Here is a 16039-nt window from a genome sequence, read left to right on the forward strand (position 1 = left end):
ACATTCCTGGCACCCTGGCTTCTGGGTTAAACCAGGGGTGCCAATGCCCTTAGGCACATGGGTGCCTGTCTGCCATAGTCCGGACGAGTAACAAGAAGGGTCCGGATTCACCTTATCATTACTTGAGCACAGAAGGAGGTCTGCTCTGTACAACAAATACTTCTGTGTTCATCCTTTTGGCCTCTGAGTCACTAATTCCCTTTCAGTGCATACTGAATCCTAAGATATTTCACAGGTAAAATTTATCAGAGATGCAGGTACATTAGCAATAAATAAAGCATTCCCCATTGTAACACTTAGTGTTTTATCACAAGTTATACCAACTCAGATAGTGACGACTGATGCTTTCCTCAGGATGGTCTCTACGGCACAGGGAAGCGCGTTACTGAATGTCATCTGGATCAGGAAGTTTCAGTGTCCATCAGCTTCTTTGGTCATTTTTCTGCTCCATCTGACTGTACTGCTAGCTAAAACAAACAAGAGAACCACCCCCCTGCAGCCATCATAAATATAAAACGGGCCAAATTCTGCTGGCAGAAATTACATTGCTACTCTCTCAAATACTAACTCAAATAACTGCATAGCAGAATTTGGCTGAAAACAAGAAAAACAATGCAGCAAATATCGTTTTAAGGAGTCAAAATGGCTTCAGTCATATGAAACCAACTGCAAATGAAAATGTTTACTTTTGATTTTTATTGGTGTGTACTATATGTTGTAACACAAAGTTAATTGCTGTAATGGTGTGCGAGATGATGTAGCAAGACAATCTGAAGAGAACAGGTCAGCTGCCATATTATGAGAGTCCATTCTGTAGTATGAATTATCCAAATGGTATTTAAGACTCCTATTGGACATATATATATTTTTGACATCTCTTTTAGCAAAAGATCATATCAACTTGAATTAGTTATAAAGTTCCTAGCTATTTGCAATTATGACTTTTTAATTGATACAAAAATGAATTAATTAAAAGAGAGCCGCTTTTAGCTTTAATCCATCTGCTTGAAACCACTGAGCTGTACTATGACGCAGACACAAATATTAATGACCAACTGGCAATAGGATAATGAGTCAATAAAGATTTTAAATGGTGTGAGCTAGAACAATTACCAACCTAATAGGCAGATAAATAAGGCTACTTGACTTTACCCAAGGAAAATGATTATTCTTAACCACTTACATTGAATGACCTGAACAAAATGTTTTGGTTTTTTTTTTTTCCCTTCCTGGCACTTCTCCATACTCACTTCTGCTGTCCCCAATTTCCACAGCTATGACCACCACTTCTCCATTGCTTATTGACATGAAACTCCTCAGAGCCCACACATGCTAAGAACAGCCATCATGTTCCCAGCACGCTCCCTAGGAAACAAGCCTCGTGCACAGAGCTGCAGAGAAGCCCCACGGCAGCCCACGAAGCAGTGCAGCGCGTCACCTCCCCATGCAGCATGGTGGACGCGGCACCATGCGGTCTCCTGCTGATGCTCACTAGATCCTGTCCAAACGAGATCGACTTTCCCAGCGCAGCGCTCAGGAGCCTGTTGCTGGATCACATCTCCAAACCCTCCTCAAAGACCCCTGCAACCCCCTCCAGATCAGACCGGCAGACAGGTTGGATTAGCTGCCGAGTTGCAGAAAGCCCTAACAAGGAACAAGGGCTTGGGCATTTCCGGTATCTCAAGAGAAAGCCCGTAATATCTTACATTTAGCCCAAGACCAGAGTTTTACTGTTGTTTCATCGGCATATTTCTGACATTGCTATAAGTTAAATTGCAGTTTATGTTGCCTCCATACGGGAGGTTTCAGCAAATGCAGTGACAAAACTGATTAAATAACAGCCTGCAACCTGATGGAAAATAAAGTTTAAAAAAATAGAAAAAAACCCCAATATGTCAAAATCATCTGGCGAACCACAATGCAGATATTATTGAATATGTCCTGGTTTTTAAAGGAATTATCTGATCTCCAACAGTAATTATGTAGTTGTTGTTATTTATGTTTGTTTTGGCCATGTCTGGAGGCCTCAGCTATGATCCTGGCTGCCCCGTGCTACGTGCTGCACAAACTCAGCATACGCGACGGTCCCAGCAGAAAGTGCCAGTCGGCAAGAAATAAGAGGAGGGTGGTGAGACGCGTTCTCCTGGAAGACGGAGAGCAGGACAAGGCTCTCCTTCACCAACAGACCCACTGGCAGAGGCATCAGCCTCAGCGGGAAGCAATACTACCAGAAGGATTTGAGCAAGACAAGAAGGAAAGCCAGCGAAGTTTAATCCTGGCAGAGGCCACCCCAGCAGTGCCTGCCCCTTTGCAGTCAGCAAACAGGCTGTTCTACACACCCACAGGAAAACAAATGCTTTCATTTTGCTACAATTCTCTTCTCTTAGGGTCTCTCTGGAATCCTGAGCTGGTAGCATAGCTACGGAAAGACACAAGAACAGAAACCGTCCTGAAATATTGCGTAAAGGGGACGTGGAGGAACAGGAACAGAATTCATAAGCGATCCCTTGGAAAACCCACGTGCCACAGGATTTCAATACGATGTCTTTATAAAAGCAACTTTTCCCTCTGCCTAATTTCACTGAATTCCCTTGGAGCACTGCTCTCCCGTCAGCCATCCCAGCACCCGCAGCTCCCCTCGGCCGGCTGGGGCCAGCTGAGCATCACAAATGGGCCAAGAGCCTCAATAAGCCTTAAACTTGCTTCAAACGCTGCTTTCTGACAGCGCTGGAAACTCTGATCCTGTAGACGAAAACAGAAGATTCATGCAATGACACTTTATGTGCCAGCTACATGTATTTCAAGAAGTATGAACAAACATACAATAAAAAAAAAAACAACAAAAAAGCAGCAAAGACTTATTTTATTACCGGTACATTTGGATCTTCTCCAGGTCTGCCTTTTCCATGGTGGCTCCACCAACATTTAGGCACATATTTAACTAAACTCATATGATTAATTTTAGTGATTTCAATACTTCTTCCTGCATATTTCCCTGCACGATAAAGCACTCGCCACAAGTGTGTCCGTACAGGGTGGCCCCAGAGGACAGAAGCCGCAGAGATGCTTGCCGAGCAGGCTGTCAACGTTTCCCACAGGTTCACTATTTAGACATTTAAAACATTTCAAGGGGGGTACAGGCAGCAGCACTCGCCACGTGAAAAGGATCTGGATTTTCTGCAGCGCGTTTGTGAAACGTCACATAGAGGCAAAGGGCTCTTCCAGAAACCCACGATATCCTCCAGCGGGGCAGACCCACGCATCAAACACCTGTCCTTAAATAAAGATAGCCCTGTGGCCATCGCTCTCCCCCGGCCCCATCCTCCTCCTCTGGTCAAGCAGGGCCGATACAGACACACTGGCAAGTCAACCTAGTTAATTAAAGTTAGTTAAGTTAAATAAATGAAATCACTGTCTGTTTAGCAGCAGTTACTTAGCTTGTGTTAACTAGATTACATTACCCAGCTAAAAACGAGGGAGTTCACTACCTGTGGGCACTGGCGACTAACTCGCCACGACAATACTTTGCTTTTGAGTCACTTAACCTGGGCAATCATTAACTGCATTCTCCATTTCTGCTGGGTTGCAAGTTCTTTGCAGGAAGTCCCACCTAATTTGACAGCAAAGCTAATCAATTTACAGAAGTGCCATGCCAGTGCGGGCACTATATTAAAACTGATCACCAGGGGAATGTACCAGACCTCCTATATAATGCCCGCTCTTGCTACACCTGCGACGACGACAGTAAATAGAAAATCAAGCAGGATGTGATCTGTCTGCGCTGCTCCGGGCTCCGTTCCCCATCAGCCCAGGGACAGCAGATCCACAAACTCAGCGGACTCCCTCATAGCTTAAATAAGCCTAAAAGATACCAAGGTGAACCAAAACGTTCACGTGTGCGGTCCTGTCCCACTCAACTTTACACAGCAAACCGGGGGGCTGCGCAGTCGGGGTGGTTTTAAACCCCGATCCTCGCTCGCCTTTGGATGTAACGCCAAAGCCCAGGCCCACGCTGTATGTTTTGGGGGGCCAAGCCCTCACCGCCATGTTCTGGGGCGCTCCCCCCCCCGCCCCGGGCGGCCCCTCACGCCGCCGGCCCCGCCTCGGCCTCCTCCTCCTCCTCCTCCTCCCCCCCGACGGGGGGGCCCGGGCCGGGCCGTGCTCCGCCGAGCCCCTGGCACCCACCTGCGCACCGCCTCCACCGAGCCGGCGATGGGCACCCCGCCATCGCCGCCGCTGTCGTAGAGGACCCCGCTGACGTCCAGCAGCAGCCCCCGCACCGCCCGCGCCCAGGCCGCCATCTCCCACCCGCCCCGCCGAGCTGAGGCGAGCCGAGGGCGCTGCCGGGAAATGTAGTCCGGGGAGGGGAGGGGAGGGAGGCCTTGGGAGGGACAACCGCTGCGCGGCCTTGCGCAGTCCGTCCCGCCCGCGCACCGCCTCTCGTTTAATTTATTAATTTAAGACACCTGAGGCTGCGTGGACCAAGTTTGGTTTTCCCAGGCGATCGCAGGAGCATCTTCGACAGCGCGGCAAGCGCCCGGTGTCTCCATCCCTCCGCCCAAACGACCGCTGCTTCCCACAGGTGCAGCGAGCGGCCAAGAGCCCAGCGGAGGGGCCGGCAAGCAGCACCGGCTTTTTTTATTAAAAAGCAGCCCAGAGAGTCAGCGACTGCCAGGGCTTCTTTCCTGTTTCACGATAAACTCCCTCAGACATCGCGTCCCTGGGGGAAAAAAACCTCTATCCTCTGAAATAGGCACGTCACCCGAGTCAGACAGCATCAAAAGTAACGACACACGTTTTCTTAAAAATTTATACTGCTCTTGTCATTCCTGGAAAGGCTGCAGGCCCTCAGCGATACCTTTGCAAGAGCACCCCAGCTCTTGATTTGGCTCTGCCTTTTCCGAAGCGACGAGAAGCTCGGCGTGTTTCCATCCTGCGGTTTCCCTCCGGAGCGCGGTGGGACGGCCACCGGTGCGAGGGCGGATTCCCGCACCGCTCCCCCGGCCGCTGCAGAGCTCGGGTTTGCCGTGCAGCCCGTTCCGCACCCGGTACCGCCCCGGGTGCCTCTGCGGTTCTGCAGGAACTGAGGCAGGACAGGATTCGGCCCTCGGGGACCAAGGCGCTGACCCACGCAGCAGCAGAGGCCTGACGAGACCCGCGTCAGCTCGGCCGAAACGCTGCCAGGGCCGTGCCCTGCCTCGATGGTATCTTCTCATACAAGCCCAGCGCTTCATATAGACAACCGGGAAAAAACCACTGGCTCATCATATAAAGAATTGAACCGATCCCCTCCGTTTTACAATCACGGATAAGATTTTATCAACTGTGTTTCAGCTTTACGATAATATTGTTTTCTCCCTCGATAAAGTCCAAATACTTTCTGATTGCTAATACTATCAATAGCGTGCCACGACTCCCAGAATATACAAGGAGCTGCGGTGGAATTATAGTCCACTTTGTTTTAAGAAAAGCAGAGGAGCCTTGGCAGCATTGATTTGCATCACAGTTTCTGGAATAGCCTCTGGCTTCTCCTTAAAGATAATATCTAAACTGTGAAATTCATTAAATAGACCCAGAAATGGATCAGGTTATTTAAAACAACATCACTAATGGCGCAATATCTCAGCTGTCTCCACCGATAGTGAACATTGTCTTGGATAGTGTTATCAGTCCAGGACACCCGCTATGAATATTGATCCGCAGCTTGTTACAGCCATCACTTGCCGTCAGGACAGGTCAGGGTTGAAACCCACCTAGCATCAAAGCAATTTAAAGACAGCACTCGGGCTGAATTTTAATGCTGGAGCTGGGAAACGGACCAACTTCAAAGAGACTGCTAAAACTAATCCACGAATGTGTGCTTTTTTGCATGTGCCTTTCTACATGCATGTATGTTTGTAGGTCGGTGCACACGCACGTGTTGAACCGATGATATCTGAAGATGTCTGCTAGCTCGCGAATTAATCTCAGTGCTACGATTTACCTTCTCAGCTCCTGCAGACACACCAACTCAAACAGAAGTATTTGTAGTCTCACGTAGATTAGATTAGATATTTTTTCTTTCAACCATAAAAAATCTCTGGCACTGCCGAGGCTTGCGAGCTTTCTTAAAATAGTGAGCCATGCACTTATTCACCATATGACAACACCTATGATTTCTCCATGTAGTTTGAAACTCATGGTGTGCCACAAAAAGCATCTTGTTTCAAAAGCATTAACAGGATCTGCACTAAGACTTCATATCCATTTTCTTTATTTGATCTCACTTTTGAAGCAAGCTGTGCAGCAGCTGCAACTGCTCCTCTCCCCTTCCTTCTCCCTCTTCTGCACCTCAAGGAACTTCAAATACATAACCAATACTTAACTAGCACACAGCGGTGTTTTCCAGCTCACCACTGCCTTCATTTTCACACAGGGTGCATCCCCAAAACTAAGCTTTATCGGTCTGCAGCTCCAGCGTGTGAACTCCTCAGGAGAGAGCTCCCTTCTCTTCCATACGTGTGTGGTATCCCATACCAGAGGTGAGTGCCAAACGGGCTCTTGGATGCTGCCACCGCATAATTAACAATAACAATTACTTGTAATCACATCGCCCTGCACATCTTCATCTCACCTTCTTGCTCTGCCGTTATCTTAAGGCCTATGCCTTTGCAATGGCAAATAGAAAGCCCAGTTCTGCTGAGGCTGGGCCACCTGTAAAGAGGAGGAGGGCTGTGGTCTGCACTTCTTCCTAGGAATAGAAGCAGGCGGAGTAGCAGATTCCCACCGAGGGCTGCCTTCCCTGGCCTCCTCCGGCTGAAGGGTGCCCCTTCGTCTACACCTCGGCCTGATTCACGGAACCAACAAAACGCAGAAACGCTAAGGAGAGGGGAAAGCATCCCGCTGAACACATACAGACATAAAGAAATACATTGCTAGCAAGTTTTTAATAAGCACTGCTGGCTAGGAGTGCTCGTGGTCATGGGACTGGTGCAGGGTGGAGAGGCTTGACCTGCTGTTGCCTACCTTGTCCCGGTTATAGGTATGATCAGACAACGAAGCATTTCCACTCAAGTCAAGGAGGGTTAGCCAGGGGGGCAGGTACTCCCCCAGCACAGGCGTGCCTCAGTTTCCCTGCCTATAAATTGGGAATAGCGTGAACGCCACGGGTGAGTTGCAGGGGTTAGGGCCAGCCCTTGGCCCAGAGCCTGAACCAGGCTGACCCCGAGCTGCCCCAAAATGAGAAGCCGCTCGTTTCTGCCTGCGGACCACACGGTACTTTCACATCTGCAACAGCGGCGGCTGGCAGAGGGAGTGCCCCAAGCCTGGACCCTGCTCGGCGCAGTGGAGGGACGCAGGGGCCATCCCCTCCTCTCCGGGTCCCTCTGAGACAGGAGGCTCAGCCCGCTGGACCGCCGCTCACCCCGGGGAGCTGCAGGTGGGGCAGCGGCGGGCGGGGGGACAGAGGCGGCCGGGGGCTCTCCGGACACCGGGGGACAGCAGCTGCCGGCGGGCTGCGACGTGCAGTCGCGTCCCCGCGCTGGCCCGGGTGGCGGCGGAGGACCCGGGACTGGTGGCAGGGCTCCGGGCCGCCCCCGGCCCACCTCGCTGCGCATCGCCCCGCCCGACCCGGGGCAGGTAACGGGAAAGCCCCGTGGCCGGGCGGCGGGGACGGGGGGGACGGAGGGAGCCGGCGCGGCGGGCGGCGGGGAGGGGGCGCGGGGGCGGCGTGCCAATGGCTGCGCTGCCCCCTCCTCTGCCCCCACCCCGCCGCCGGCCCCTCCGCCCTCCCCGCCCGACCCCTCCTCCGCGCCGCTCACTCCGCGCCGCCAGCGCCCAGGCGTGCGGCTCGGGAGGCGGCCCGGCTCCGCGCCCGGCGCAGCCCCTCCGCCGGCTCCGCGCTGGGAGCCAGCAGGTCTCCGGGAAGCGCGGAGGGTGGGGGGGGAATGCCGGAATGCCCGGACCGCGGGGCCAAGGCGGCCCCCATCCATCATAAAATCTCCTTCTCCATCTTAGACATCCTGGATCCCCAGAAATTCAGCAGGAGACGCGAAGCGGCCGCGGGGAGCTGGGGCAGCGCCCCCCGCTCGGGCGAGCGGGAGAAAAGTTTGGGAAGAGTTGAAGTAGGAAAGGACGCTGCTGCTCCCGGCAGCGGGAGGAATAAACTAGAGGCACATGGTAGGAACGCGCTCGAGTTTCTCCGGCCGGCGCTGGCGGGGCGAGCAGGTGGAGGCGCCGGCGGACGGGGACCCCCGGCCCCCCGAGCCCCGCGGGGTGCGCTCCCCGTGCGGGGCTGCCGCAGGACGATGTAACGGGCGGCGCGGGGGAAGGGGGGGGCTGGACCCGAATTTTAAGTCTCGATGATGGAAAGGGAAGAGTTCTCGGGGTCCCGTCACCGCCCCCCCCCCCCCCGGCCCCCGGCGTGCGGGGCATCTCCCGCGCCCGCGGAGGACGGGGCATCCCCGGGCGTGCCGCCGCCCCATCCCGGCCCCGGGCTCGGCCCCAGACGGGCCGCGGCTCTCGCCCGGGCACCGCACGGGGGACGTTTTGCCCCTTTCCCCGGGGCGGAAGGGGTCGGCTGCCCCGGCCCCCCGGGCGGCCCTGACCGGCAGCGGGACGGCCGGCTGGGTAATTGCTCAGCCCGTCCCCACCGGAGGATGCCTTAGCTCCCGTTGATCGATATCCTATTACCGACTCCCGCCTATCTCCTGCCCGCAGCTTGCAGGTGCCCACTTCAAACCTCCCTCCCCCGGCCTGATCCTAATATTGTTCGATTAAAACTTACCTTTAATAGATGACATCTATCGATCTGGCCCTCGCAAATCTGAAACTCCATTAGCGCGGGGATAGGGGGCGGGGAGGGGATTTATTTCGCTTCAGAAGGGGACTTTAATAACTTCTTTTTTAATTGGTAAGAAATCCATATCGACGCCTCCCCCCTCCCCGCCGCAGACGCGATGGCACAGCGGGGAGCGCGGAGGGGCTCTCGCACGGCGGGCGGGTTTTTTTGCTCCCCTGGATTTTATTTTAGCGCTTGCCCTTATTTTATCGCGTCTGGGGGGGGGTGTCGGAGAAGAAGAGCCGGGTTTCGAGGGGTGGCAGGCGGCTCGGCGCTGGGTGAGGGGCGGGAGGAGGCTGCGCGTCCCCCCTGACGAGCGCCGCCATCTCCCCTCAGATGCGCACTGCCCGGCGGAGAGCGGCGCGGAGGCAGCGGGGCAGGAGCGCGACGAGGAGGGCCCGCCCGGGGCCGGGGCCGGGGCCGGGACCCAGCCCGCCGCCCGCCCGCCCGGTCCGGAGGAGCCGGGCTCGCCGCGGGGCGCCAGGCGGCGGCGGGCCGAGGCGGGGTGCGGCAAGCCGCGGCGGGCGCGGACGGCCTTCACCTACGAGCAGCTGGTGGCCCTGGAGAACAAGTTCCGGGCCACGCGGTACCTGTCGGTCTGCGAGCGCCTCAGCCTGGCGCTCTCCCTCAGCCTCACCGAGACGCAGGTGAAGATCTGGTTCCAGAACCGCCGCACCAAGTGGAAGAAGCAGCACCCGGGCGCCGACGGGGCGGCCCCCGCCGCTTCCCCCGCGGCGGCGGCGGCGGGCGGCGGCAGCCCCAGCCCGCCGGGTCCCGGCGCTCTGCCCTTCCAGACTTTCCCTTCCTACGCCGCCGCCAACGTCCTCGTCCCGCCGGCCGCCCCCTTCCCGCTGGGCGGCGGCCCCTTCGCGCCCTTCCTCGGCCCCGCGTACCTCGGCCCCTTCTACGCCCCGCACCTCTGAGGCGGGCGGAGCCGCCGGGAGCCGGGCGGCGGGCCGCTCGGGGCCGGGCCCCTGTCCGCCCGGGAGCCGGAGACGGTCCTCGGCCCCTCTCTCCAAGCGGGGCGCAACGGCTTCGCTTCTGGTGGTTGCATGGCGATTTGAAGTGTAAGTTGATTTTTTCTAGTCGTCGCAGCAGCATGTTTAAGGTACATTGACAAAGAGAAAAAAACCCACTGTAACCACTGGATTTTATTAGCACATTTGAGATGTAATTACAGGCGTTGGAGATGGGAAGAGTAACCCTCTTTACACATGCCTGACACTAATTCCCTCCAGATTCTTCTCCAAGTTCCTTTTTAAAACACTCCTCGTTGCCGTTTGGCTTGCCAGCACATGTCTCAAACCTCGAGAGCTCGGGAGCCGTGGCCCTTGTTACGACTGCTGTTACCCTGATGCTGGTGCACGCGGCCGTTTCAAATCCCAGGGATGCTCGCCAGTGAAGACCTCCCCAGCCTCTGCTTTTGCCCGTGGGACTCGGCTGCGCCCTGTTTGACCCATGTTTTATTACCGTTTCTGACTTCTGACCCGACAACCGCAAGCCATGTACTTGGTACCCTACCTGGAAGAGAGTTTTTGTCTGAGAAGGTGTAGGAAACCGCAGCTCCGTGTCATCAGGCGACGAGTAGAAAATCTGCCCGGTCAGTGGGAAAGTATTCAATTGCTGCTAATGTACACGGCCTCTCTGCCTCTCTGTTCAGTTCATTCCCAGTGACTTCAAAGGTTTTGGATGAGATGTCTAAAGATCATTCTTTTTGCAGAGAACAGTTGTTCTTGTGATAACGCAGCATTAGTGCCAAATGAGGCAGGAAAGAAAACATAAATCAGAGAAAATGATTACATTATTCATTTCTTTAAAAATGGGGCATTTGTGGTAGAAAATAAGTAAAACGCAGAATTTCCAGCATGCCGAGACCTATTTTCCATAACAGAGAAACACATGCTTTTTGTATTTTGCTTTTTGGAGCATTTGTTAGAAAGGAAAATCACATTTCATCTTCATCGTTACAAGCACCGGAATGAAAAGGAATTTTAGCTGGGGGCTTATCCGTCCTTGAACGGACGGGAAGTAATTGGTTTAAAAAAATCTGTCTCATGCAGTTTCACAAATTATTACAACACGCTGTTCAAGACTGCATCCCCTCGGTCTCTTACGATGCTTTAAAGTACACATTGGCTCTCCAACCAAATAACTTAGCTCATAAATCCTATCCAGCTCTTCTTGTGTTTGTCTAAATAAAAAGTTTTTCTAAATTATTCTGTGTTTAATTGTTTTTAATTGTACCGGGACGAAGCAGTGTTTGCTTCCTGGACTGCTTCCACACTGGGTGCGAATGTCGACAGTGCCCTGTGTCAGCGACCGCGGGTGGTACCCCACCTCCTCGGGGCCGGCTGCGAGGGGGGCCTTCACGGGACACCCCTCTTTACCGAAATTGCCTTCCTGACTTCCAGCTTTGCAGGGAGCGAAGGTGTGAAACCCGCAAGGCCAGACTTGGGGAACGGCGGCTGCCCGTGCCCCGCCAGGCTGGCGGGCAGGCTAACTGAAGTCGCCTGCAGTTGTCTTTCCACGCCGGAGAGGAGGTATTCGGTGTCTTCTCCATTCTTTGCATAGCTCTTAACAAAACACAAGGTTCACCTCGGGTCATGATTTTGGAAGTCATAACTACTGCATTAATGTATTTCCTTGCAGGTTAATTAAAGTAACTTTTTAACTAATTTGACTTCAGTTAGAGTTGCAAAAGACGGAGTCATGACCACCGCTCAGCGTACATCCAGAGCTGCCGGCTTTTCTGGCCACTGAATCAGCAGTCCCGGGTGCCCGAGCCACCAGGATGCTGCTAGCACACTGGCTGTCCATTTCTAGCTGCCTGAAGTCAGTTAAGAGCTCAAGCCCTGCAGGAAGAGAAGGGCATTCTAGCAGGCTCATCTAGTCCATTTTCCCTGCTTCAAGTTAGGACTAACCGGACCCAAATCCTCTTGACCTATTTGTGGCCTTCTACTTGTGATTGTCATCACTGTGCATGCAATAAACCGGTTCGTGATTTCATTTGGCTGTCACTCTAAGAAATTCCCAGAGCATGAAACGGTTGGTCACCTGCAGTGTACTGAAATCTCCGGTGGAAAAAAAAGACTTGTGCCCTGTCATTTGTGACACGATTAGTTCTTTTCCTTAAGAAGTGTAAATCATAGCAAAAACCAGGGAACGTTACAAATCAAAATAACTCAAAGAGTATAAATTGTCTCCTCCTTTGAGATGCAGTTTTGCTGTTCATAAAACTTTTCAAGGCTCTGAGGTTTGCCAGCAATCCTGCCTTTGGCAAAACTACGTCAGCTTTATAGGAAATCTGAATACTTAATTCCTATGCAAGAAATGCCAGTCCCTTTTCCACCACTCCGTTCCGTCGCTTCTATAGCCCTGGATTCATGAAAAAGTTTTACAATTAATTCCAGAGAATGCAACCACGGTTCCCACTTTGCATGACTTGCACCTTGCGCAGCATTGAAGGGTGACGCATAGCAATGGGACTGCAGATTTTGCGGCGCTGATCCCAGGCCACCAAAGCTTTTCTGGCTAAATGCTTCCAAGCCCTTGGGACAGACCCTTCCCCTCCTGCTTCGTCGAGGGGGTGGCTGCTCGGGTGGGTGATCTCTTTGGCTTCTAGTTAGGGATGTGGCGACTGGCCACTTATCACAGCTGTAATTCAAAACAGTCCTGGAAATAGCAATTGCCGTCAAACACCACATTGTCCAGATTATGCTGTTCGCACTGGTAACACTTTTGGAAATGCCCCACTGAGTATCCATTATCCCTAACAATTCTGAATACAGATTTGTGCAGTATTTTCAAGTACAGACAAAAATTGACTTTACTCACAGCTGAATATAGACGTTAAAGGGAATCACAAGTAAGTCCCATGTGTAAAAAGCAAAAAGTGCATCTATATTAAATTAAAAGAGTTTTGAATTCAAATGCTCCAGAGAGAACAGGAAAGTTAGTAGCCTCCCTCATTCCTACCACATCATCCGTAATAGCAGTGTCTGCAGGGAGCTGGCATCGACGGCTGGGTTTCAGACTGCCCGAACTATGGCAACTTCTGGGTCATGCAACCCTAGGCAGAGCTTTGCTTATATACTCTCCTCATTTCTGTTCCAGAATGTAAAATGGCAGCTAGGGCGCTGGGCCTGAAATCTCACCTCCAGCAATGGCAAGTACTTAGTGCTTCATAGGACAGGAAGAGAGCATACGCTATGCTTCAGCTGTAGAAAGGGAAAGCTCTTGACTCATACGGTGCTCACCTCTAGACAAAAAACTTAATTCTTGTTTCGTACCTTCTCTCTGCACAGGCAATATTAGTGGCCCAAGAACCATACAAGCACTTTGGAAATCAACTTCATTTAACCTGATAATGAAGGAAGTACATGGGGGAACACCAGGACATCACAGTTAGGGAAATGTTAGAAACGTCCGTTTAACTAGACTTTCAGATCTGTATTTAAAAAAATCCAACCCTCATACAGTTGGGTTTGCAAAGTCTGAAGAATACACTGAACAATTAAATACACTGAGGAACAAAAGATAAAATATATTTATTGAAATGTCAGTGACCAAGCATTTTTCACAAAGAAAACCAATATGATTTGTTGTGTAATATGTGACTGGAAAACTAAACTAAAGTCTGTTTCCTCCCTTCCTTCCTCCTCCCCTGCCCATTATTATTTGCTCGAACACCTGTAATAAGCTATCTGCTATCTACACGCAGGTTCCTGAGATGAGGATAGAATCCCCTGGTTTCCACCTGTGGACTTTTCCTTTACTGAGATCAAGTAGGACCATTTAGAGAGAGGCAGGGATGGCCCAAGACAAGGAGCAGGCAGACAGAGAGCTCAGAGGCCACTTACTGCTCCCTGCTTCTGGCAGAACAGTTCCTTCAGGAGAAACGTGTCCACTGATTCTTGTTGTCACTGTGGAACATGCAAGTCCCACCTCCTGATGGCAGCACAGGTTGTATTTCTGTTGAGAGGCATGTAGCAATGTCTTCTGGCAGATGTCCTCTTGGCCATCCGCACCCACAAAGACACACCTGTGCTGTGTGGGGTGGCTGATGCCTAGGAGATGCAAAGGTGGAGGTTTGCTGTGGCTATTCCCTTTACCAACTGCCCAGCGGGCTCCAGATAGCTATCGCTGAACTAAACTAACTCCTCGTGCTTACGACTGAAGGTGTTGACTAGAAAGATCTGCAGTAGGAAATGTACCAGATGTTTCGAAATTAGTTACTGCGGGCTCGATTCCTACCAGCAGTTTTTCTGTAGGATGTGCATGAAGCAGATTGAGTCCCTTTTAAAGATGCAGATATCTAATCCTACGTCATACTACAACAACAGGTATGTACAAACCCAGTCTTGGTATACTCAGTCCAACAGCTAGAGTCTTTTTATTGTTTACCTCATTTCAGAAAACAGCCCAGATACTATCTTTGGCAATCTGCCAGTTCTATACCACGTTCAGAAAAGCAGTGAAAGTCAAGGTACCCATGCGTTTATCAAAGGCCTCACAGAATATAACAGCTGATCTATTAAATGCCTCATCAGCCCACTAAGTGGTCAGGTGACTCAGGAATGATTGAGAAATGTTGCTTTAGTCCCATGTACTGGTCACGAATGAGATCAAAGTCTGATCTTCAGCAGCTTTACAACTCACAGGCAGACTAGACGTCTAGCAAAATATTTGGTGGATGAGATCCTCCCAAAGAAAAATCGATAATAGGGTTCTCGCATCACTAGACCTGAACACATTTTTTGTTTTCCAGTATGACCCCGAATCAGGTGAAGTTACTTTGAACAGATCTTTACGGCACTTTCTTGACAGTGAAACTCATGTTCCAGGCCCTATTTCTGGTAGTATACTCAATAAAAGGTTCTGGAAAGCTAATGATGTGTGCAACTAATTTACAGGCTGCATGTTACAGGTTTGCTTTAGTGTCTTAGTGGGCATCTTTGCCATTTTATTCACAGGAGCTGTTCTGTGGTTGCTGTGATTCATGTAGCCTGTAGCAACACTACCTTTGCTTACTACTGTAGCACAAGTATTAAACTCAATTTCTCTTAGATTTTCCCCTTCAAACACTGAAGAGTTCCCAAGCTAGCTTTTTTCTCAAGTTGATCATCTCATTTTCTATGTTCTGCATAATGCCACATGAAAAATGTAATTAAAAATGTGGCATTCCATGGGGCTTAGGCACGTCGTACCACTGCAGAGGGATTTCAGTAGTGTTCAAGATTCAGGCTCTTCCACCAAGCAGCCTCTGACATACTGAAATACTTTCAAAGATACCAGATCTATGTACAAGATCAACACAAATAACAGATTTTACCCCTTTCTACACATGTTGATTTGTTATGGTAGCTTTGATCATGGAAGTTATTTTACTGCTATTGTTTAAAGAAAGAAGCCTTAAACATTCATGTTTTAAAAACGGAGAGAGTATAGAGAGATACATAGACTTTGCAAAATGGGAACCTTAAAAGATGTCAGGTTTTGTATCTGTGGATCTTTAAGCACCTGACATAACAAATTGAGAGCCATCTGAGCTGAAACCTTGTCCTCTCAGGTTAGGTCAGTTCTATGATGATGTCCCAACATCCAATACCTGTGCTGACACCTCTTGTTTAGTGTTTGTGGATAGCCATTAGACTGACAGCTCTTCTTATCGTTCAGTCCCTTCCACTGAATTACACTGAAAGTCACAGGTATCAGTGAATTCAAGAAATGCTGCATTTCACTGAAATTACTACAGAAGAGCATTAGTTTGAAGAAATGATAAACAAGCCGCAGAGAGCAAAGAATGGCTTTACTAGTTTATTTGTCCCTTCTAAGGAACAGCCATATGATAGTTTAGGAGTAGGTAATTTCTGTCAAGATCCTTCTGCAGATTTTACTTCCTTTTCGCAATATGCTCACCGTATTTCTGATATCTCAAATTGTGTGATTTTTGAAAACAATACTTATGAAAGAAATTGTTTTAAAACAATGGATTTTAAAGCAAAGTCTTTTGTCCTAACATGTATCAAGAAAGCCTGTAATTTTCTGAATTATCTGGTATTCTAGAAAATCTACAGCTAGTTTAAAGTCCTGAATGAGGAAGTTCAGGTGCTGACAGCACCTCATCCCGAGGTAACGACAAGTGGCAGATGATGCAATAGCTCATCTTTCACTGCAACGGTGCCAAGTTAAAGTCTGACTTGGACGAGGCATTATGTAAGT

At 50.8% G+C, this 16039-nt stretch overlaps 2 protein-coding genes across 4 annotated transcripts in view; one reads left to right on the forward strand and one right to left on the reverse strand.

Annotated features, from left to right (window-relative positions):
• The window catches only part of LHPP (phospholysine phosphohistidine inorganic pyrophosphate phosphatase), a 92960-nt gene extending 88633 nt beyond the window's left edge, over positions 1-4327 (reverse strand). For all 3 annotated transcript variants that reach the window (XR_012776105.1, XM_075504381.1, XM_075504379.1), the window contains exon 1: positions 4186-4327. Coding sequence is in view for 2 of the 3 variants with exons in the window: in XM_075504381.1 (XP_075360496.1) it covers positions 4186-4301 (116 nt within the window). In the remaining variant the exon portion in view is untranslated. The remainder of the gene's footprint in view (positions 1-4185) is intronic.
• Positions 4328-8339: 4012 nt separating this feature from the next.
• On the forward strand, positions 8340-10965 carry NKX1-2 (NK1 homeobox 2). The gene is made up of 2 exons (XM_075506575.1): positions 8340-8607; positions 9155-10965. Exons 1-2 carry the CDS (start codon positions 8340-8342, stop codon positions 9739-9741), a joined length of 855 nt encoding a protein of 284 aa, XP_075362690.1. The 3' UTR covers positions 9742-10965.
• Positions 10966-16039: the final 5074 nt, after the last annotated feature.

The sequence above is a fragment of the Mycteria americana genome, chromosome 6 (genome assembly GCF_035582795.1).
Source record: "Mycteria americana isolate JAX WOST 10 ecotype Jacksonville Zoo and Gardens chromosome 6, USCA_MyAme_1.0, whole genome shotgun sequence".
Taxonomy (NCBI): Eukaryota; Metazoa; Chordata; class Aves; order Ciconiiformes; family Ciconiidae; genus Mycteria; species Mycteria americana.